Below are 23,089 nucleotides of genomic sequence, written 5' to 3'. Positions count from 1 at the left end.
GCCAGGGGAAGAGAAAGGCCTGATGTGGGAATGATGAGTCTATCTGAGTAGACCATGTCAGGCTCTAACTCCTCACTCTTCTTAGCTGTGTACCACGGACAAGTCTATCAGTCTAACCATCAGTCATTTATAAGAATAGCTAATATTTGCTTCTCAGGGTTACAAGCAAAACAACAGAATGCCTCACTTGTCATTAATTCATAATAAGTATGTTTGATATTAACATTACTACCATTCCAGATATGCATATATAGGGACAGATGGAGCAGGAATATAATAAATCACATATGAAACTTGTTTTTATATTCTTTCCTTTTATATTCCACATTCCTTTTATATTCTACAGTTTCTTTTCTCTAGGATGAACATATGCTGATTTTTTTCTTTGTTAATTATGTATACACATGTGTGTCTTGCAGAGATATATGCATGTGAGTGCAGGTACAACAGAGACAAGAAGAGGGCGTCAGACACCCTGGATTTACATGGGCACTAAGAATTGAACTGTTCTCTGCAAAAGGAGTGCACATTCTTTACCACTGAGCTATCTCTCTAGCCTCCATATTCTGCTTTTTTTAACCAGAGAAATGGAGAGGATGTTATTAAATGAACAGATGATAGCAGAACTTTTACAGTGCAAACCCACTGGTTTCATGCACAGATAGACAGGAAACTATTTGAAAAGGCTCCATTCTGGCTCTTATCGCCTCTACATATGCAAATTATTAATAAAAACTACAATTACCAACAAAGTATCCCAAAAGACGTCTTTTATTTAGATTTAAGCCAAACATTCAAATTTTGGGAGAACATAAAAACTTAAGTTATAATCTTTTTATACAAATGGCATTCAATGATAGGGAAGAGACTTCAGAGTAAAAGCATGGATCCTGAAGTCAAATGGGGGATGAGGTGAGAGATGACCTTAATGCTGCCAACTTCCAGAGTTTCGGCATCCTGAGATCCAGCTGACATGATCACTAATGTGGGGAAAGCATTACATGTGAAGTCTGCGGCTGCTATAGCCTCTGTTTTGCCACGTATGAATGGAGTGATGGGCAAATCTGAAGCTCTGACATCTCCCTCAGAAGGCTGTTTAGAGTCAGAGATTTGTATATTGTTGAAGCAAGACACTGAACTTGAGTTGCAAAAGGTTACAGCACTAAGTCGCACAGTTATTTTCAATCCACATGCAAACACCAAGGAAAAAACCCTCAGAGAAGCCAACTGCAGAATTAATACTCTGCTCCCTCAATGTTAATGTTATTAGTGTGTTCATCTGTCTATGTCTGACTGTCTGTCTGTCTGTCTAACCAACCCTCACTTTCTCTAATGTGAATAATGGAAGTCCTAAGAGGCAAGGAGCTAGATTTACTGTGCCCCAGTGTCTCCTCAGAGCCTTACTCCATAGCTGCAACACAGAACCTCCACAAATAAGAAAGGTAACAGGAAAATAATCCTATCCAAAAACTGATCTCAAGCCCTGATTCTTCCTAGCTAAAAGCCAATAGATCATTAGACGGGAAATAAGACAAACCTGGGGGCACTCAGATGGCACACAGATAAACTGTGAGAAGCTGTATGTTTATGTGTACATGTGTGCATGCTCTTTGTGGAGGTGCACCTGTGTATGCCAGTAGACATGTGTGTGTATGCATGGAAGCTGGAAGTCAGCCTTGGTACTCTTCTCTGGTGTGTTTTTTGAGATGTAATCTTTCATTGGTTTGAGCTGGATAATCAGCAAGCCCCAGGGATGCTCCTGACTCCTCTAGTACAGGGATTTAAGGGCACATCATCACACCTTGGATTACTTCTGTGGATCAAGCCCAGGTCCTCATCCTTGCATTGGTGAGCCATCTCCCCAGCCCATTAGAAGCTTCACCATTAAAAATCAGAAGAAGCATACCTTTGCACATTTTGCAATGCAAAACAAGTTGAGAATAAGTATCACCAAAAATTCTAAAAACAAAGCAGCAAGAATCAAAGCACCTCAAACTCCACAGCTTCATTTACTGTAATCCCATAAATAATACTTTGCAAAGAATTAAAACACAAGCAGAGAGAAAGATCCTGTGGCCAAGCCTGGGAAGAAACTGGCTTTTTTGCTCTTGCAGAGGACCTGAGCTCAGTTCCCAGCACCTATATTAATTACATGGTGGCGCACAAATGTCTACAATTCCAGTTTTAGGGGGTCCAACCTCTTCTTGCCTCTATGCACACCACATAAGCATGTGGCACACAAACATACATGCAGACAAAGCCACTTACACACACAAAATAAATTAAATTTAAAATATATATATATTATATGTATATATATACACACACATATATATATGCATACATATAAGAAAAGAATAAATTAATGAGTTACATGTTCTCAAAAAATCATTATGAATACAAAGTATTCAAAAAGTTTACTTCAAAAGACAGACCCCAAACATGCATGCCCCTACATCTCTAAGCTCAGACAAGTAAAACAGCAGCCCAGAGTCTCTGAACATTACCTAGCATGAAATAGCAGTCTCCCTGGTGAAGAGGTATTGCCAAGCCTGGCGTCTCGATATCCCATGAGATCTTGAAACCAACATGCCAAGTGTCGGGATCTCTGCCCTCAAAGCTGGACTCGTCCTCGCTTTCGTCCTCAGAGCCTGTGGAGACGGGAAGAGCTCAGCAAAGGCACATTTCATCCACATTCCTGAGATTTCAGCTATTACTTTAGGAATTACTGGCCTCTTAATAAAATACGGCTGTCAGGTCAAGTACATCTTTTTGTGTCATAACTTCTAAGAAGACATATGAGAATATTTTAAGCATGGATCTATCTCCCCCCCCACACACAAAAGAAACCCTTAAATATAATAATAAGGAAATAACCAGAGATTAAGAGAATAAAGGATTATTTTGCTCAGTTCAAAGCAAATAAGTTAGAATAGGTCAATTAAGTCCATTTCAACAAGATACTAATCACTACAACAATACAGAGAAAAGGGAAAGCCTAAAAAAAAAAATGCAGGATGGAGAGAAAAATACCAAAGTTAATCTCTCAAGGTAGCAGGCTCAAAGACTTTCAAAAAATTCCCTACATTTTAGTGGGCCTCTGTACTGCTTAAGAACATAGGAAAGGCCATTCCCAGATTCATTCTATTAAAATAACACATCAAAGTACAAAAAAAAAAAAAAAAAAAAAAAAAAAACATGCTTGGACAAAAACCAATCTCACATCTACTAATCAATGTTAAATTGCTAACTTAACAACACAGACTCAAGGTCCAACATCATATTAAAGGAACATTCTATGGCCTGATTTTAGGAATGTAAGGGTAGCTCTACAAAACAGCCAATATTCAAAAGCTAAAGGTTTAAAATTCATCATACTTGAAAAGAGGGACTTTAGTGACACAAAACAAAAACTAAACAAATAAGTAGATTATCCTTCAATGGAACCTAAATATAATGGGACTAAAAGCTACTTCCTCAATATAATATAGTACAGACCTGCCTCGGTCTCAAAGTCAACAGTAGAGCTGTACCCAAATCTAAGAATTAGCGAAGGGTGTTGTGGTGGTGAGAAAGAAAAATATTTGATACTTGGCCCCCAGTTGGTGGAGGAGTAGAAGGTGTGAACTTGGTGGTGGTGTATCACTGGGTATCTCTCTCTCTTTCCTCTCCCTCTCTCTCTCTCCCTCCTCCCCCCTCATCTGTGCATCAGATATGAGCTTTCAGCTACTGCTCCAGTACTTATGCCTGCCAACCTGCTGCCACGCTTCCTACTGTGACAATCGTGGACTCTAACCCTCTACAACCAAGGGTCACCAAATTAAATACTTTCTTTTGTAAGTTACCTGGGTCACTGTCTCTCTTAATGCAAATAGAAAAGTAAGCAATACAGAGGCATAGCAACACAAGCATCTATCATTATTCTGATGGGAACCAACACAAGTGTTGAGTCTAGAAAGTATGTTCTTCATACACTCGTAAAGTTTATTTTATAAATCAGCTGCAACAGATTAATAAAAACAAAATAGAGCACCTACAAATAAGATGGGCTAATAAAAGCTATCCAAATATACTTTGTTTCTTTTTTAAAAAATCTATTATTTTATGTACAAAAGTGTTTTGCCTGCAGGTATGTCTGTATGAGAGCATTGGATCCCCTGGAACAGGGGTTACAGACAGCTGTGAGCTGCCATGTGGGTGCTAGGAATTGAACCCAGATTCTCTGTGAAGAGCAGCCAGTGTGCTCTTAATCCCTGAGCCATCTCTCCAGCCCCTATTCTCTGTTTCTATGGCTACCTCTCTCTATACAGAATAATTTACTGGACTTTGACCTTTTCATTGAATGTAAACAGTTCATGGTTACTAGTTGGGATCTACAGACCACCAGCATTAAATGCTTGAGATTTGGGGCTACTGTCAAGAATAATAAAGTTTAGCTGAACATCAGCACTGAAATATAGCCACAGCAGACCCAACAACTACAAGTTACCAAAACTCTGATGGCATTAATGTGTAAGGCTTGGAGATGCTGGCTGGAGTGAGGATGTCTCATCCTGGGCAGAACATAAAGACAGCTTTCACCCTGCTGCTCAGAAGGAGGCATTCACCTTCAAAGTCACTGTTTCTTTCTAACTTTTCACTTAATATTCATAGACAGAACTCCAGAAATTCAAACTACAGATGATGAGAAACTACTGTATAAAGAGAAGTATATAAAAAAAAAAAAAAAAAAAAAAAAAAGAAAGAAAGAAAGAAAGAAAGAAAAGCCAAGGGATACTTGTGTTTCCTACACATCAACAGACCAATGGGCCAATGTTACCAAGGCTGAAGATAAAAAAGGAAAAAAAAAGCAAGGGAATAAAAGTGATGATCCCAGACATACACAGAGAAGCTCATACAGATAGTAGAAAGACTTTCAACCTAGTCACATAAAAGAATGCAAACTACACTTAGAAGGACTATTCTACCACCTGTCAAATCAGAAGAGCTTCCTTTACTGTTGTTTTCATTTTGTTTTGAGACAAGGTTTCTCTGTGTAGCCTTAGCTGTCCTGGAATTGACTCTGTAGACCTGGCTGGCCTTGAATGCAGAGATCTGCCTGCCTCTGCCTCCCAAGAGCTGTGATGAAAAGTATGAGCCACCAGGCTTATGTCTTCACCTTAAATGATCCAGTGTTGGTAAAAATGTGGCAACCTGGCTCCCCCATAGTATCTGTGGAGGACAATCTGACATACATATTAAAACTGAATATATGAAGTATGAATGCAAACTACTGTTCCTACTTGCAGAGGGTGACAATGACTAACTACTGAGCAGGCATTGTAGCTTGTAGTACTGTTTGCTACAGTACCACTAAAAGGCTTGAAGAAATTATAAAATGCCCAGACAATATAATATCATGTGACCATCACCAATACTATGACTCAATAGTAACATGGAACCACTTTATATACTTTCAAGAGAAAATGAATTGGCTAAAATTTGTACAAAGACGCAGTGCCTAAGATATTTCTGGAAAAATAATCAAGATTTTATAGGTCCAGAGTGGAAGAGACACATAAAGAAGCAGAAGGTGCATACTACCCCTCCCGTTCATTAAGTCTTGCCTTTCTGGGGATGGCCCTACACATGAACTTTTCAAGTTCATTTAGGAAACATTATTGAGGACTTGCTATATCCTTAGAAATGTGTAAGGTACTTGTGGTATCTCTGCCTGAAATAATGAACCCAGCACATCTAACTTTCTTCAGTTCTCTAAATCTGACTCTAAAGACAGACTATCACTGCATGAGCAGGCTTGCAGCCCTTTTTGGCTTTGTTCTTCCTTCAAATTAATGTTCCCTGTAGCCCAGGCTTGCTTCAAAGTCTCAGCAATACTCCTGCCTCTGTCTCTCTGTTGTGAATACAGGTACCACCATTTCCAGAAACAGTACATGTTTTTGTGAGTACCTTTTAGTTAAGAGGAACTTTTAATTAATTTCTTTAAGAATACCACCATGTAAAAACAAGTGTAGACCCATTTCCTAGATTAATCAAAAAGCCATTTTGAAACAGAAATGCTGATTTAAAAGAAAAACGCTTTAGTATCAGGAGCATAGTTAACTTTCTAGTTTAGTTGTTGCTCTTGAACATTTCTAGAGGATATACAGGACATGGTCATCACAGGCAACATGATGGCTATGGAGAATACCAGCACAGGCCACTGCTATTGTGTTGGATGGATGCATCCTGAAGACACTTCTTTTGATGCATAATGCATAGCTACACTTGAAAACACTGGAATGTGCTACAGGGGAACTAGTGAACCTGAATGAACCGAAAGGCACTCAGCTCTGCCTGCACTGCATTGCTTTAACAAATCTGAATCAGTTAGCAAATGACAAACGTACTGTTAGGGACTGGAGAGATGGCTCAGTGGTCAAGAGCTACTCTTCCAAAGGGGCTTGATTCCTAGCACACATATGGCAGCTCACAATTGTCTGTAACTGTTTCAGGTACACTAGGCAAGCACATACATACATACAAGCAGGCAAAACATCCCCACACATAAAATAAAATAAATAACCCTAAAAAAACCTCTGTATTATAATCCAGATTCAACTATCCTTAAATTATAAGAGTATGCATCCCTGAGTCAATTACACATGGCTACAGGTAAAACATAGCCAGCCCTCTTACACAAGGCATGACTTCTCTGCTGTCCAGAGCCCCCAGGCAGTCACTGCATTTCACTCATTTGTGAGATCTTTCTGGATCCTAGAGCAAAGTCTGTGATCCATGCTTTACAGCTAGAGTACAGAGTGAGCCTGACTGTAAATCAGCCTCATGACCTGCTTCCAACTACAGTTTAACCAGACCCTACTCATGCTCAGTCATTACAGTATTTCATAGTAAGACGTCCAGGGAACACTAAGACCACAAGATCCACCCACCCCAGAATAGTTAGGATTTGACCATTTACAGAAAATACTTGCTGATCTTGTCTATGGACTACTGATACTGGTGATTTGGCAAAGAAGTCAATGGTAAATACTGACCAAGCCGAGTCAAAACAAAATCATAATGACATCATATGACTCACACCTGAGAGTAGAACGTGACTAACAACATCCAACATGAAGTAATTAAAGCTAGATCAGTTGATCTCCAGCTCTTTGGGAGAAGATAATGTTGTGAGAAAGCATGTGCTTACATCTTTGCTATCCCAAGATGCTTTGTCCAGGTGGCCTTAATGGTAACAGACAAGGTAAGCAGCCATTAACATGCATGTTGCAGCATTTAGGGACTGGGTGCGCTGCCCAGGGTACACATCCTAGGATGTGGCTGAACATCTACAGGCTGACCAAACACTTGCCTACCTTCCCTTGTCTTGGCACTATCCTTAATCTGGAACCAGTAAGTCCCCGAACCACAACCAGACAGCAAGGGCAATCAGTGCTTCCTGACCACCCTTTGTTACACAGCCCAGCCCAGCACCTTTGAAATGAGCTCATTAGGATGATGTTTGGTGAGCTATGCAAGGAAGAGAGAAGCTTAAGTGTGATAATTTTTTTTTTTTTTTTTTTTTTTTTTTTTTTTATTGCTTCTGTGTAGTATTGCTCACTTTTGCAGGGAAACTGACTTGTAATCATCTACAGCAACCGCCACTGATTACTCTTGCCCCATGCTATTTGAAACGGGCCAGGGGAATGGGTTCCTACTTGCCTTTAAGCCTCAGTAAAGTTGGAAGGATTTTAAGTGTGGAAGGATTCTAAGTGTCTGTTTGTTTGGCACATGCAAGCTCCTGTAAACCACAAAATTAAAAAGGTAAAAAGATTTAACAAAATTCTGGATAGAAATCTAAAGGACAAGTTTCAAATAACCAAAATGTCCCAAAAAATTCACCAGTTTGATTTGGTTTTGGATTTTTGTTTGGTTTGGTTTGGATTTTTACCCTAAGAAGTTTGGATAAAAATGACTCCATTTAATGATAAGTGTAGTCAAGCACTTTCTTTACATTTTAAAGCTATCCAGCAATAATACAAGAAACAAAGCCAGAAGCATTGGTGTGATAGTAGAGATTAAAATGCCAATCAAAACACATCGCAAAACTTCCATAATTAACACACACATTAGTACTATATGCCAATAATTTCCTTTAGATGCAAGTCTACAGTCAACATTATCACAAATTGAAAGTGGGGTCCATTTCTTAGCTCTTAGTTCCTATTCCTTCAATCAACAGCTAAGATTTCAATGTTTCTATCTGTGTAATTACTTTGACAACTGCATTGAACCTAGACATCCCTTCTAGTTCAAGTCAAGGATGTTTTGGAGAGAGGAGAAGTCCTTGAAATCGAACCTAGGGCCTTGTGTATGCTAGGCAAGTGTTCTACCATAGAGATATACTGTCAGCCTAATGCCATAGGAGAGACTACGAGAGAAGATGGCAGATGGTGGAGGGAGACTAAGACATCTAGTCCTGACCTATGATGCTGCAGGGTCTGGGGTGTGACAGAAGAGAAAACCAAAGGTGAGAACTGGAAAGAACCTCCAACCCCTGCCTCCCAACCCTGTCCCCACACACCCCCAAGGAATAAAATTGTAGATCTGGGTAAGCACACACTCAATTCTGAGCTGAAAGTGTCACATGAACAATATGGACTGCCAAGATTTAGAGTTATAAAGGTGGGTAAAGTCCAGGACACTGAGGGTTATGTGCAGCATCACAGGAATCTTCCACAGAAACAGTGACAAGACAAAGATGATGTCCTCAAAAGCTGGCTGTTTTTCAGAATTACCCCCACAGTCAAGCCTCTGTGTGCTTACTTGGTGCTCATTTTCCAGACAGCATCTCAAAGGAATGGCAAATGGGTGGGCAGTGTATACTGTAGTCTTCAGGCAACATCACAGAAGGACTATACCCTAAGAGAAGGAGGTTCGCCAAGCCATAACTTGGAATAGCCTTCTGTGACACCTTTCTCAGCCACTGAGCAAAGAATGAATGGGCTGAAGAAATGAAGGATTCTGGGAAGTCTGAACAGGGAAAAAACCTAATCTATCCCAGTTCACAATACCTAAGAAGTTCTCCTTTACTTGAAACAAATAATTCAGGACAAATGAAGTCCCTTGGCAGAGATAAATTGTAAAATTAATTGTGAGTTTTCTGGAATTTTGGGCAAAATACAGAAATTCTTTGTTTAAAAAAAAAAAAAAAAAAAACCTGAAACCCTTCAACATGATACCTAGTTCTGTCAGTTATCAGATTAAGCATTTGGGGAGAAAAAGTTTAAGATAAAAATATTCACATACACAGGAAAACCTCATTATATTACATTTCATGGACTTGGGGGGAGGATGGGAAAAGTAGAGAAAAACTGCTTGGGGGGGGCCTTCGCTAAAACTTCAAAATTACATTACTTGTATAAATTAGGAAGTAAAGGAAGGCAACATCCTGACAACACAGTCTCCACACCCTAGACAACCTTAGAAGGCACACAGAGACTGACAACACTTCCAAGTAACTTTTGTTCTAACACAGAAGTCCAGAACCAGACCAGCTTGGCAAACCAAAGGCATTATTTGTCCATCCAATACACAGACAAAGATTCATCTAGGTTCAAAAACAGTCAAAGGACATCTGCAAAGGCCAGGGGCAGTTGTTTACAGACCTTGAGCTCAAAGCCAGGAAGGGAAGGACTGACCACAGCATTGGTGTTGTAGAGTCCCTGGCCTTAAGCAGTTTACATTAAGCAGTTGAGGAAACACATGAGCAAACAACTATCAAAGGAAGTCAAGGCACAGGCTATGCCTTCAAGGGTGATTCACTTGTAAACATGCAGAGAACTCAACTAGATTTTTCAGATTAAGAATTTTTACTAGAGAAAGAGCATTACTGGCAAGCACATGGGTGCTAGATGCCCGTACCTTTTGACCCAAGAGCAACTCCTCAAGCTGTGTATTTATAACTTTTATGTTGACCTTTTTTCTAATTTGGTAAGTGGGAAGTTAAGAAACTCTCAGAGAGTAGTTGAAAACTACACAAAACTATTGAAATTAAGTGAGCAGAAATGTCAACAACCTTCACATGGGTTCTAGAAAAGAGACAACTGGAGAGAAAGAAATAATTAACAAAATTGATTCAAGAAAATGTTCAAAACTAAAGGACATATGCTTCTGAGTTGAAATTTCTATAAAATAGAAATACGACAGATGAAAACCAAATCACTGTGGTGCCATCAAAAAGGTAAAATAAATGAATAAAAAAGCCAGAACTACCACTATGAATAGAAAACAAACGATACTGGTGTTGTATCAAAAAAAAAAAAAAAAAAAAAAACCTCAAGCAAAATTATCTCTTATCATAATTTCAATATCCAACATAAATACACAATTCAAAGTAGACTATAAAATAATTTTAAGACCTTCAAAGTCAAAAATTTACATCCTGGGTCACAGAGAAGATTTGCTCATCATGAAGACTGGCAATCGAGTCCAATCCTCAGGATCCATATGGTGGAAGGAGAAAACTGTCTTTTGCAAGATAAGATGTTTCTGACCTACACACATACCTCTCTACTTTCCCATCTCTCTCTCACACACACACACAGAGTGAGAAATGTAATATATTACAATACAATTACTTCCTAAAACTTTTTCTCTGGTGTATTTGGAGAATGCATTCCGCCAAGGCTAGAAAACAAGAGGGGGTCAGTGAGAGTGAGGGATTGGAAGAATCAGAAGAGACACAATAACCCTCTGTATTATGCTGCAGAAGTCAGAGGGGGATAGCTGCTACCAGGTACAGAAGGTGGCCAATCCCAACCAGAAGACAGATGATTCTGGGTGGCATCACTTTAATATGAAACTGACAAGGAACTAATGATCCTGCATATGCTGAAGAGAGACTTAGATGGATGGTAGAGAGTGAGTATGGGATTTAACTTGCTTTAAGCACATAGAAAACTATGCAAACAGAAAGGGCAAGATTCACATTAACACAGAGATGCTGAAAAGTTAAGAAGGTAAACTGAGCACAGATTATTAAACATTCTGAACAGTATTTTCATGGACATGGTTCCTATGAAAGTTGAGTACCAGTGTAACCAAAATTATAGCTTATCTCCAAACAGGAGGAGCAAGGAGGATTCAGGAGTGTGTATGTGTAAGCAGAGGGTTAAGAGAGAACAAAGTAAACCCTCACCTTCCAAATCAGGAAAACAACCAATAACATGAAAAGAATATACTAAGGTAACCCCAAAACATGCCTAAAAGAAATCAGTTATAAAATTGTTGGCCGATGGCTAGGGCTTCTTATTGGCTAGCTCTGTCTTAATTATTAACCCATAACTACTAGTCTATGTATTTCAACATGGCCTTATCATACCAGAGAACACCTGGCATATCCTGTCTTGCCGGTCTCTTCATGGCCTTTCTTTGCATCACCTCTCTGTCTACCTTCCCCAGAATTCTCCTCGTCTCCTAGCCCCACCTATCTTCCTGCCTCTATTGGCCAAATGGTGGTTCATTCATCAACCAATAAGAGAAACACATATACAGAAGGACATCCCCTCATCAGCATATAGTGGGTAATTATAGGTTCCTTTTAACAAATACCTTATAGAAATGCCTGAGGTTTTTTTTAAAGTTATATGACTGAAATAATTTAGTAAAAACTGAAAATATCTATCAGATGCTATATTCTCAAAGTCCTAGGGTGGATTCTGTCTTAGTAGCACTTTATGGGGGAAAAAAAAAGGAACCGAAAAGAATTTAGGTAACTTTTAAGGTTACAACTAATTAGGATAAATTGTCAATCAACAGTACAGGATTAAAATGTCCAATTAGTACCATAGACAGTGAAATCTTTCCACTCCAACTTGTCCACCTCGCCTTTCCTAACTGCATTAAGACAGCATTAAAAAATGGATCCAACTTTGGAGTAAGTAATTTAAAACCACATACTTGATGAGATATTAATACCTGGAATACATAAAGATCTCTGATGTGGTTTAAATGTAAAATGGCCCCCAGCTCTTGGTGCTGATTTAGGAGGCTGTGGAACTCTCGGGAGGTGGAGCCTCCCTGGAGGAAGTAGGTCACTCAGAGCTGGCTTCACTTCCTGTCCTGGCTCTCGCTGTCACACCTTTCTTTCCATGACAGCTGCATCCTGTGAGCCAAAGTAACCCTTCACAGCAAGGTGAAAATTGATCCAACTGAAAATGAGCCGACTGTGCAGATGCTTCCCTAAAGATGCATGAATGGGTGACAGCACAGAAACCGTGCTCAGTGTCACCTGCTTAGCAGGGGAGTACACATAAAGCCAGCACATTTCACACACACTAGAAATGGCTACTGTCACACAGCAGGAAGTCTGGATGGCAAAGTGATGGTGGAAATGTAACACACTGCAGCTGTTGTACAAAACAGAATGGAGTCCCTCAAAACACCAACACAGAATTCTCATCTGATCCAACAGTTCCTCTTCTGTGGATGCAACAGACACAGCAGAGTAAAAACACAAACATTCAGAGCATTAGTCACAAAACAAAGATGAAAACAACCTAAATAATTACCAGTAAGGAAGAGAATAATCAATGTGAGTGTTTTACTTTGCTTTCTGTTGTTGTGACACATAGCATGGCAGTCCACCACTGAGGATGTCAGGGCAGGGACTCAAGTCGAATCTAAAACACAGATCATGGAGAAATGCAGCTTGTGGACTGACTCTCTGATTTAAATTTAGCTATCTTAACACAACACAGGACCACCTGACTAGGGATGGGATGGGTCCTCCTACGTCAATTAGCAACCAAAGAAATCCCCAGTCATGCCCACAGGCCAATATGATTTGATCTAGGCAGATCCTCAGCTGAGGGTCCTCCTCAACCATTGGTTGTATAAAGGTAACAGTAAAAACTAACTAGGGGGCTGGGCATGGTGGCACACACCATGAATCCTAGCACTCTAGGCAGAAGCAGGAAGATTTCCGTAAATCTGAGGCTAACATGTTCTACACAGCAAGTTCTAGGCCAGCTAAAGGTACATAGCAACAAACTGTCTCAAAAAAATAAAAAGAAAAAAAAAAAAAAAAAACCAAGAACCAAAACTAAACAGAACAGTGATATTTATTATATGTATATATGTGGTGAATACATACATGCGCACACATTTAAGTGGAATAGTACCTAGGCACAATGAAGAATGGAATTCTGAAACATAAACAGTCATTAGGTATGCTCAATAAAGTAAGTCAGACACAAAAGGACAAACACGTCATTTTACCTACAGAGATATCTAGAGTAGTTCAATCTATTAGATTATGGAAGGAGTGCAGAGTAAACAGACAAAAGGCAGGGAAGAGATCTGACCTCAGCAGGTGAGACTGTGTTCATTAGCATACACAGTTTGGGGCAGCCTCTCTCTCTCAAGAGAATGGAGGGGTCTACAAGGGCAAAAAATCTAGCTGGGACTTTCTATGGAGGTGCATGAGGGGCTTGAGGATGAGGAATTGATGCAGCTGTCGTGACTATGTGCAGGTCTGTGGTCTCTCAGAACCATCTCAGCCAATGTCCCTCTTTGTGGCTGACTGACACAGTTGAACAAGCCAGCTGTAACATTATGGGAATTGCTGTTTTTACAACTGAGGCACTCTATCAAAATCCCTAAAGACAGAAAATAGAACAGTGGTTACTAGGGGATGAGGGAAGAAAGACCAAGCAAGGGGTTAGTATGTAATGATGAAAACACTTTGAAAATGGACAGTGGTGACCCACAAAAACATGAACAAGTTTAATGCCACTGACCGAATGGGATGCTTAAAGTAAATTATGTAACAGCTTAACATGCATACAATTGTACCATAATAGACAAGATAGTAAAATGAGACTGGACTATTGATACACAAAAATTATCGATAAACCTCAAAATAATTATGCTAAGTGAATGAAGTCAGACCCGCCCCAATTAAAAGAATATATAATTTCACTTGTGTAAATTTTAGAAAATGGCAACTAGTGACAGAAAGCAGAGCCATAGATTCCCAAACACAGCATCAAGGACTCATCAAGGACACAGAACCACCCCTGGGGTCATGGTACAATAGCTACCATGACTGTAGTGATGGCTTCGCAAGGGTACTAGAACATAACAACATATGGAGACTACTGCCTGGCATTTAACCTGACTAAAGCTTCTAGGACAGAGACCTCTCCACCCTTGGTGTCTTGGCCTTCTCCTGACCGGGACTCCTCTGCTGGCCTCTCCACCATGGGCACCGATGCCCTGCTACTCTCATTTGGGTGCTACCCTACTACATATCACCAACTCTGCCTGTCCTAATATGTCCCATCATCAGGGTTACCATAGCAGCCTCTTTCAGCTGTCTTGTTCTACACCCAATTCATTCAAGGTTCAAGCCCAATACATTGTATGATAACAGGCCCTCCACATCCTCAACAGAGGTACAGATATCTGTCTTGCTCACTGTTGCATGATGAACTACTAGACAATTGGTGAATACATGATAATTTCCTAGTCTTTCCTCAAATCAGAGCCCTGAAGTCCTAAGGAAGTTACTTTCTAGACTATCACACATTAGACGAGAACACATGCATTGGCCACCTTGGTGCTTCAGGAGATAGCCAGAAACTAATGAAGAGAATCCATTAAACTGGGCACTAGTTAAAAATTTATGCATCAATTTTCTTATACAGACAATATGACAGGGAATGTGCCTTCCAGACCAAAAAGAAAGAAAGAAAAGAACCAAAAGTGGTTATAAAGGGATGGGCAGGTGGCTCAGTGGATAAGAACGCTTGTTCTACAAACATTAGGACCTGAGTTCAAACCTCTAGTAAGCATGTAACTGTGTAGCTCCCAATGGAGGCAATGAGATTCCAGCTCACTGACAGACCTTGTCTCGTGGCAGCAAGAGGGAAAGTGGTAGAAGAAAATATCTAGTCCTGCACACACACAGGCAGCTAATCTGAACACTCCTGTAGATGCACCACACACACACACACACACACACACACACACACACACACACTCACTCACACAGGCTTCACATGCACAAAATGATAATCAAAAGTTAAGTCTGAGTGGCACCTTCAAAGGTGTTCCAATCATAAAACAAGGCATTGAACAATATTAACTATGAGTTTTAGTGCCTTCCCTGCTAAAATTCATTTTTTTTTATAACTAGGAGTAACAAGCAATTGCCACCAAGCCTGGAATATATGATAATCAAATACCCTTCCTATTTACATATGGTTCCCCGAAGCCATTCCTGATTAAAAATTGTACCATTTCAATCTCCTTTCTAGAGATATCTATTAGCTAGAAATGCATGTGAAGTCCAATAAATTTAGAATATAATTACACGTATCCTATACAAATTGCTTCTCAACGGCTTCTACTCATGAAAACAGAGCAAAGAGCAATGATCAGCTCATTATAAATCTACAGAAGATTCCCCAGGAAAAAAGTAGTGAGAGCAAGTCCACAAAGACCTTAAGCTACAGCTCATATAAGTTTAGCAGAAAATAATCACTTCTGATCTGAGCTCCCAATGCACCTTGGGAAGCACTCCATGGGTAAGCCACACTCTCCGGCTGGCACCTTCACTGAGTAACACAGCTCTGTGGAGCTGCTTCCTGCCAAGGGATTCGAAGAGTCTCATCCAGAAACAATGTGGTATCACTCCACAATCACAATCTCAATATCACGGTTAACCTCAGCCAGTCTGTCAAGAAAAGGAGAGATGGGACATGTCCTTGGGGCCCCATGCTGTCCAGACTCTTTAGCAAAGACCTACATCTTTAGCACTAAACACTTTAAAGGTCATGGAAAACAGTCCGGCTTCGATGTTTCTACATGCTGTAACCTCTTCTAGCCCTACTGAACCCTAAGCAGAACTTGAATCCAAAGGCTTCCTTAAAGTCCACCTTACCACAGTTCTAGCAGAGAGGGAAAGAGGCCAGAGCTACACACATTTGTCACTTGGAAGAAATACAATCACTGGGACATTTCAAGGCCCTTGGTTTGTGTGCCACCTGACTCTAAACTACACAGACACAGAGAAGGGTAGAGAATGGCTGCACTTCACAGACCATACTCATCCAACCCGCTCCAGTCCCCAAGTGTGTGTGCTGGAAAGTATAAACACAGAGGACAAGCACAGGCAAAAGGAGATGAGAAGGACCAGAAAGGAAGGCTAGCAGAATATTCCCTTAACCACTCTAGAAACTGGACAGTGGAACATTTTAAAAACCCTCATTCTTGAAGTAGCTAATTGCTCAGATAGGAAATGCATGCCCTTTAAGTCACACAGCTTAGGAATCCACCCTGTACAGCCAAAGGTCTCTAGCCCTGCTCCTACGAGCTGTCAACAAGTGCCCAGTTTCCTCATCTGTTAAATACAAGCAGTACAAGGACTATAATGCATCCCTTAACAATGGAGATGCATTCTGAGAATTATATCCTTGGGATTTCTATCCCTGTAGGAAAAGCACCGAGTGAAATCTGCCAAGCACAGATGGTGCAGGTCAACCACTTCATACAGCCTCTTGATGCACTTAAGAAATGGTGTTAAGATGAGGTTAATGAAGCAACTGCTCACTTACCATAGCATACAGTTTAGAAGTAACTTTCTTTTTAATAAATAGAGGACGCACCAAAAAAAAAAAAAAAAAAAAAAAAAAACCTAGTAAATACGTGACCCATGCAGTCACAGGGGTATGGACAGAACTGAATATGCTATTCCTGCAAGGCAGACAGCACCACAGGTTTATTCACATGCATTAGTTAGTAACTCACTGACTGTGATATTACCAAGTCACCAGATAATAGAAAATTTTCAGATCCATTACAAGTTTATAGAGCTAACATCATATGTGTGGCCATTGATCAAAACAGCTTTCCATGGAGCATGACAGCACTTTAGTCACTGTGTATTGTGAACAAGATGGAACTGGCTAAAACATGTGAAGTACTTAAAGTGCCTGGCCACAGCAGGAGCTCGGGGAAGCGCTGTCACTATTACTTGATAGAGTCTGGCCATCTTGGAGATTAGGAGAACAAAGGAATCACACTGCACTGCTCTTCCAGACTGGAATCCTGGGAGCCTCTCTTCCAGCTAGTAACTGCATGAAAAATATTTCTTTAAAAGGATTTTGTTATGATTTTATTATTTATTCTGTGTGTGTGTGTTTGTGTGTGTGTGTGTGTGTGTGTGTGTGTGTGTATGCGCGTGCGAGCACACATACACCTCAGCCTGTATATAAGGGCCAGAGGGCAGTTTGCAGGAGTCACTTTTCTCCTTTTCGCCATGTGGGTTCTAGGGACCACAGCAACAGGTGCCTTTACCCCCTGAGCCGTTCCATGAGCCCATCAATTCTATGTACATACAATTTGCACTTTTACTCTTTACCAGTCTTAACTACTCCCAATCACAGGTGCTTCGTAGATGCTGTTTGTTAAAATTCTAGATTCCTTTCTTGATCACCCATGAAAGGGAAGTACAATAGGCTGATTGAACTGAGAACAAGGGAGCAGGGTAGAGCACAGAGGCAGCCGAAGCTATCACAGGCACTGTAGCAGGTTCTGAAAGCTTCCTCCTCAGAAACAGCTAACCAACTCTGTTGTCCCTGGAGGGTTCTCAAATCCCAAGCAGGCCATATCCAAGATCGGAGGACTTGGCTTGTCCCTCTAGGACAGTCATGGAATACTTCAAGGGGTTTTTAGGTTGCCACTACTATTTGAGATGCCAGGGAAACTGGTGAAATTTCCAACCACTTAACTTTGTCCCTTGTTTTAGACTGAAAGTCCAAGGTAAATTTAGAAAAGATATTATTTATGCTGAAGTAAATTTTGAGACTAGAAAAATGAAGAAATGTAAGAGTACCATGAGATGGATTTTTTTTTCTCTTAAATCGCTTTTCCAAAATAGGCATTTAAGCAAACAAAAAACAAGTAACAAAACAAAAATCAATAAAGGAACTATCAGAAACAATGACCTTAAAAGTTCTAGTTCATTCTCTCAAATGGCTTAGTACTCTAGTTTTACAAGGGAATTTATGCATTCCTTTGTCTAATAATCAGGTGGTCCTGCTATGCTCCACGCCCTCAGTACCTGTTTGTAACCCTGTATCCAGAAACTCCTGGGGACCCTTGATAAATAGAACACAATAGCAGGAAAAGATGGCTAGGTCACACAGTTGGCAATCTACAGCTCTCTGTTGCAAGACATTGTCAGAACCTTTAAAAAGGCAAGAAACTGGAATGTCTATCTACAGAAGCTACTTAACTGCTTCTGCCAAGGAGGGTCTTATAAAAATGAAAGGAAGCCAAGAACAGATCCATACCTGACAGATCCCTACCATTGAGATAGTGATGTCAGGCATAATGAAGCATTTTGGCAAGGCAAGAATGTACACTGTGAGAACCGGGGAGGATTTGACAGATTGCTGTTTTCCAGGCTCTTTCTCAGCAAGCTAATTGTGGTGGCTGAACAGCCTACTCTGAGCATTAAAGAACAGCAATTGGCTATATGGATCCGACTGCTGCTCTCCTGGGCGATGGGAAGACAAAATGACAGTAGTGCTTACATGCAGAAATATTCTGCACACAGTGGAACAATGAGCCAGCGAGCATTTAAATGGGGAAGAGGGTTGCTCTGCAGACACACTGGTGAGACAGGCTGGAAAAGGAAAGGACAGTCAACACACAAACACCTGTGTATGCATGTGTATCTTCAGAGCATGAGTGACACTGGTCACACTGCCACCAGGCATGCCTTCCCCCACAGCAGACGTATGTACCTTCACAGCTATAGCTGTACACCGCCACAGCTGATCTGTCCACCAGATTCTCATCATGATGCCAGCTCACCGCCATTTTCCCCATGCCGAAATAGGGCTCCTCTTTCAGGTAGGGCATTTTCTGAGGATCCATGAAGTTTAGCAAAGTCACGTTGTAGGCTGCTCTGCTCTTAATGTCCACTTCATCATCACAGGATGACCCCATGCCAACCCTGGGGAACTCTGCCATGCACAATGGCACAGCGTCTTCATTAGCCTTCTCTTTGACAGCCAGTTCTTCCAAGGCCTGGATGGTCTCACCCTGCAGGTAGTCATTGAGCTTGAGGAAGGTCTGACAGGCAGCCGCGATCTCAGCCTCGGTGTAGTTGATGGTGCAGCCCTTCACTGGCCAGGGCACTGTGAAGAGTCTGGTATTCAGGTACTTGTAGGTACAGCCTGGGTCCCCGATGAGGATGCGAGACACTGGGGTGAGCACATCTTTGCCTTGAATCCTAACCAGGTCCCGAAACAAGCAGCCATGTTTATGCAGGGTGAGGAAGGCCTCGGGGACTTCTTTATGCAGCTCTTCAGATATACTGCCGGCTTCCCGGAGAACCAGTTTAGGATATTTCAGCTGCCACTAAAACGAAACCAAAGGGAGAAATGGGTATGGATGGCTATCATCTTATTATTTCCAAAAGTCTGTTTTCCTTCTAAGAGTCCAGGGAGAAACTAAACTAGCTAGTGGTTTTCCATGTAGGGTTCATATCTTGCCAGTCTAAAGAAAAAAGCTACACAAAACTGACAGGAGACTCACTGATGAGTACGTCAGGTTGAAGCTCTAACTACTAATAATCTTCAACACAAACAAAAAAATAAGATTAATTTGGCCTTTGAATTCCCAGGCTTCCTGTACCCACACTGCCCTGCCTTCAATCTCACTTGCATTCTTTTACTTTGCAGAAAATATGATTTTATTCACAAACTAATTATTGTCTACTGTCAAATGTTTTCTCCATGCCCAGGTGTCATCCTGACTTACCCAGACTGGCTAATTTCTCATGCCTTTACACACACTATCAGCTCCGTTTTACAGACACAACGTTGAAGCAGCCAGGCACTGTGAAAGCTTGCCCCAAGTCACCTTGGTACATGTCAGCCCAGGATGTAAACCTCTGGGCCACAGTGTCTATCTGGCTCCAGTGGGGGTGATCTTAACTATCTGACTGAACCCCTTTCAATTACTGGTGAACTAGCATTCACCTAAAGAAAACTCACCTCTCTGGAAGCAAATACACTAAGTTCTATGAACACACCAGCCATGACAATTTGATTCATGACTATAATACTAGTGCCCAGAATAGTCTACAAAAGGCAGTTCTACAGGAATGGGCTATTCAGACAAATCCCACCCTAATATAGAAACATGTACTGCTACAGCTCTGGATTGTACTGGCTTTCCTGGCACAGGATTTACACATGCCCCTATAAAGTTTAATCCGACTTGCTTCCTCAGCTTTAGGCAGAGTCCTCAAGGAAAAGCCTATGGATAGCAACCCATTCACTATCCTCAGACCACTGTGTTGTTCAGGACTTCATGCATAGGGAAGTAACATGCTCATTCCTGTGTGTGTATGCATGCGTGCATGCAGATTTACATGCACTATGTGCATATGTGTGCAGAAGCCAGAGATCAAGGTCAGATATCTTCCTTAATCACTCACCGACAGGGTCTCTCACTGATTGGTTAGACTGGCTGGCCAGTGAGCTAGAGAGATTGACTTGTCTCCACCTCCCCAGCATTAGGAAGACAGATGTGCAATGGCTCCTGGTTTTCTACATGGGTACTAGGGATCTAAACTCGGGTTCTCAGGCAATAAGCTGTTTGCTACTGTAGCATAATCTAGCCCATTCTGGCTCATTTAAGCACTGAGAGGGTGCAATTCTGCAAGATTCTACAGGAAGTATACAAAAGGAAAACAAATTCATCAAGCCTGAATGTGAGAAAAAGAATTCAATAAATAAATAGTCCGCCTGTCCTGCTCTCAGAAGCCTATGTGCTATATGATCATGGATGTAACAGGAAATTACATGTGCCTTACTGCTCTGTATGGTCATGGATGCAACGGAAAAGGGCAGAGGCATGTGGCATATTGCATGTGACACACTGTTGTGCACTGTCAGAGATCCACCCAGAACTTAGTGTCTCGGCCCAGAAAGACAATCTTGTAAGCAGAGAATATAAAGGAACCACATCTTATCTCAAAATAAGGAGAGGAGAAAGGAAGGGAACGGAGGATGGAAAAATAAAGTTCTACAACTATTACTATGTTTAAATAACTAAAAACAGCTCATTTACCTATTTTGTGGTATCCAAGCTTCAGATGGAGTATATCAAAGACTTTTTTTAAGGGATTAGTGGATTTGTACATATATTTTTAAAATATTTGTACAAAATGAAGCATACAATTAATAACGAAGTTCTAACTAAAAAATATTTGTAACCTATATAATAAAAATAGAATTAATAATTATTTTAATAAAAGGCTACTATGAATTCAGATATATGAGTAATAATCTATATTATGTATATGACACATGCATGTTGTGTGTGTGTGTATATATGTAATATAAACATACATATATTAATTACACATATACACATGATAACAATTAAAAAGTGGCCATGCATTTAAAAGAGAGAAAAGGTAGGTGGTACACTGGACGGTTTGCAGGGAGAAAAGAGAAGGGGAATAATGTAATAGAATCTCAAAAAAATAAAATATTTAAAAATAAAGCTTGCAGAGCAAAGCTAACAGCTTACTATTTTTAATTTTTTTTTGAAAAGACAAAAAAAAAAAAAAGGAAGAAAATGGGGTTAAAAGTTGAAAGCACTACATTCTATGTACTTTATATATTTTAACTTTTGGCCTTTGGCATTTACACGATTTTCTAAAATAGATGTAAACTATTTTGGATCAGAAAAAAAAAATCAAGAAAAATTATTTTAATACTTTTTTTCATGGCAATTCTAACATTTCCCAGAAAATTATTCTTGATGATACGATAAAATGATACAGAATCGTCACCAATCCTCACCAAAACTTCTGCCTTATTTAAATTTGATGTGTCTGTTACACCAAGGATAACTTTTCTATGATGAGAACAGTTAATGACAGTAGGCTAACTCTGCCGCAGTCTCAAAGATGAATGGGAAAATGCCTCCCCAACGTGTCCTCTGTCCTCGTCTACTATTTAGACAGTGGTTAATCTAGTACCTGACGCACAGAACAGCTACAGACATTAGTTATGAATTGTCTCAGAAAGAACAGCAAGTAACTTTGGAGAAGAGACGAACATTAAATAATCCGAGTTCATCCTGTCAGGCGAGCAGGTTCACTTTCCGTTTAGACAGGTATATGAGGAACATCAGATAGCACACAGTAATTTGGAACAGCTGTTGGCAGACTTTCAAATATGTTAGTGTAATTTTTTTTTTTTTTTTTTTTTTACTAATCCTGTTAAAGTTTTTCTAGGGAGTACACAGTCATGAAATCATATTATTGCTGATTTGGCTGCACACTATATTTCTTGAAATCTGTGAATACTTCTAGGGCATAAAGAATGATGTTTAGTTTAATATTTGGAAAGGTATGGTGGCCATAATGTACAACATACATGCCCTATCCAACGGCTGGGGAAATCTACAACACTGGCTCTCCAGAGGTGAGGCTTTGTCTTTGCCAATTTTAGTGAACTATATACAAATTCTATTTTTTCCTCTCCTACCAAGGGATGGCCTGAAATGACTTCATCATTCCAAGAAGAGAGGCATGGTGCTGAATGAGCGAGATACTCATTTACAGGAGGTGAACTCAAATGAGGCCAGATATAACTCTATCTTCATTTCAGAGAACAGAATTTACTGCCTGTAAGGAGCCTGGACACGCCTCCACCTGACAATGTCAGTGGCCCAGTCTAAAGAGAATCCATCTATAACCTGCTGTCTCATCCTTTGCTGCAACACTTCATGCTGTGCACTCTGGAGCATCCTGCACACTGTCCTTCATAATATTGTCTACATCATTTTTATTGAAAATACTTGCAACTTGGCAACAATCCCAACACTAAAAGGCTACACACTCACTTGGCCCAGCCTCCAGCTGTATGATGCCAAGCAGGACCCAGAGGAAGCACACTTCTTAAGACCTATCTATGTAGGATCAGCTACAGCTGTCACAGCAAGCTTGGTGAAACCAGAGATCTGCTAGGGACACAGAGTGTTGCTTCATGCATTTGTTCACTCAACA

General features: G+C 40.4%; 1 protein-coding gene across 2 annotated transcripts in view; it reads right to left on the bottom strand.

Moving 5' to 3' along the window:
* Fto (FTO alpha-ketoglutarate dependent dioxygenase) overlaps nucleotides 1-23,089 on the bottom strand; it is a 345,911-nt gene that overhangs the window by 224,903 nt on the left and 97,919 nt on the right. For both annotated transcript variants that reach the window (XM_051195118.1, XM_051195117.1), the window contains exons 3-4: nucleotides 18,801-19,419; nucleotides 2,508-2,651 (exon numbers count right to left, since the gene is read on the bottom strand). In XM_051195118.1, coding sequence (XP_051051075.1) covers nucleotides 2,508-2,651; nucleotides 18,801-19,419 — 763 coding nt within the window. The remainder of the gene's footprint in view (nucleotides 1-2,507; nucleotides 2,652-18,800; nucleotides 19,420-23,089) is intronic.

The sequence above is a fragment of the Phodopus roborovskii genome, unplaced genomic scaffold (assembly GCF_943737965.1).
Source record: "Phodopus roborovskii unplaced genomic scaffold, PHOROB, whole genome shotgun sequence".
Taxonomy (NCBI): Eukaryota; Metazoa; Chordata; class Mammalia; order Rodentia; family Cricetidae; genus Phodopus; species Phodopus roborovskii.
The sequence above is the reverse complement of the archived record's forward strand: the minus strand, read 5'-3'. Positions and strand labels throughout refer to the sequence as shown.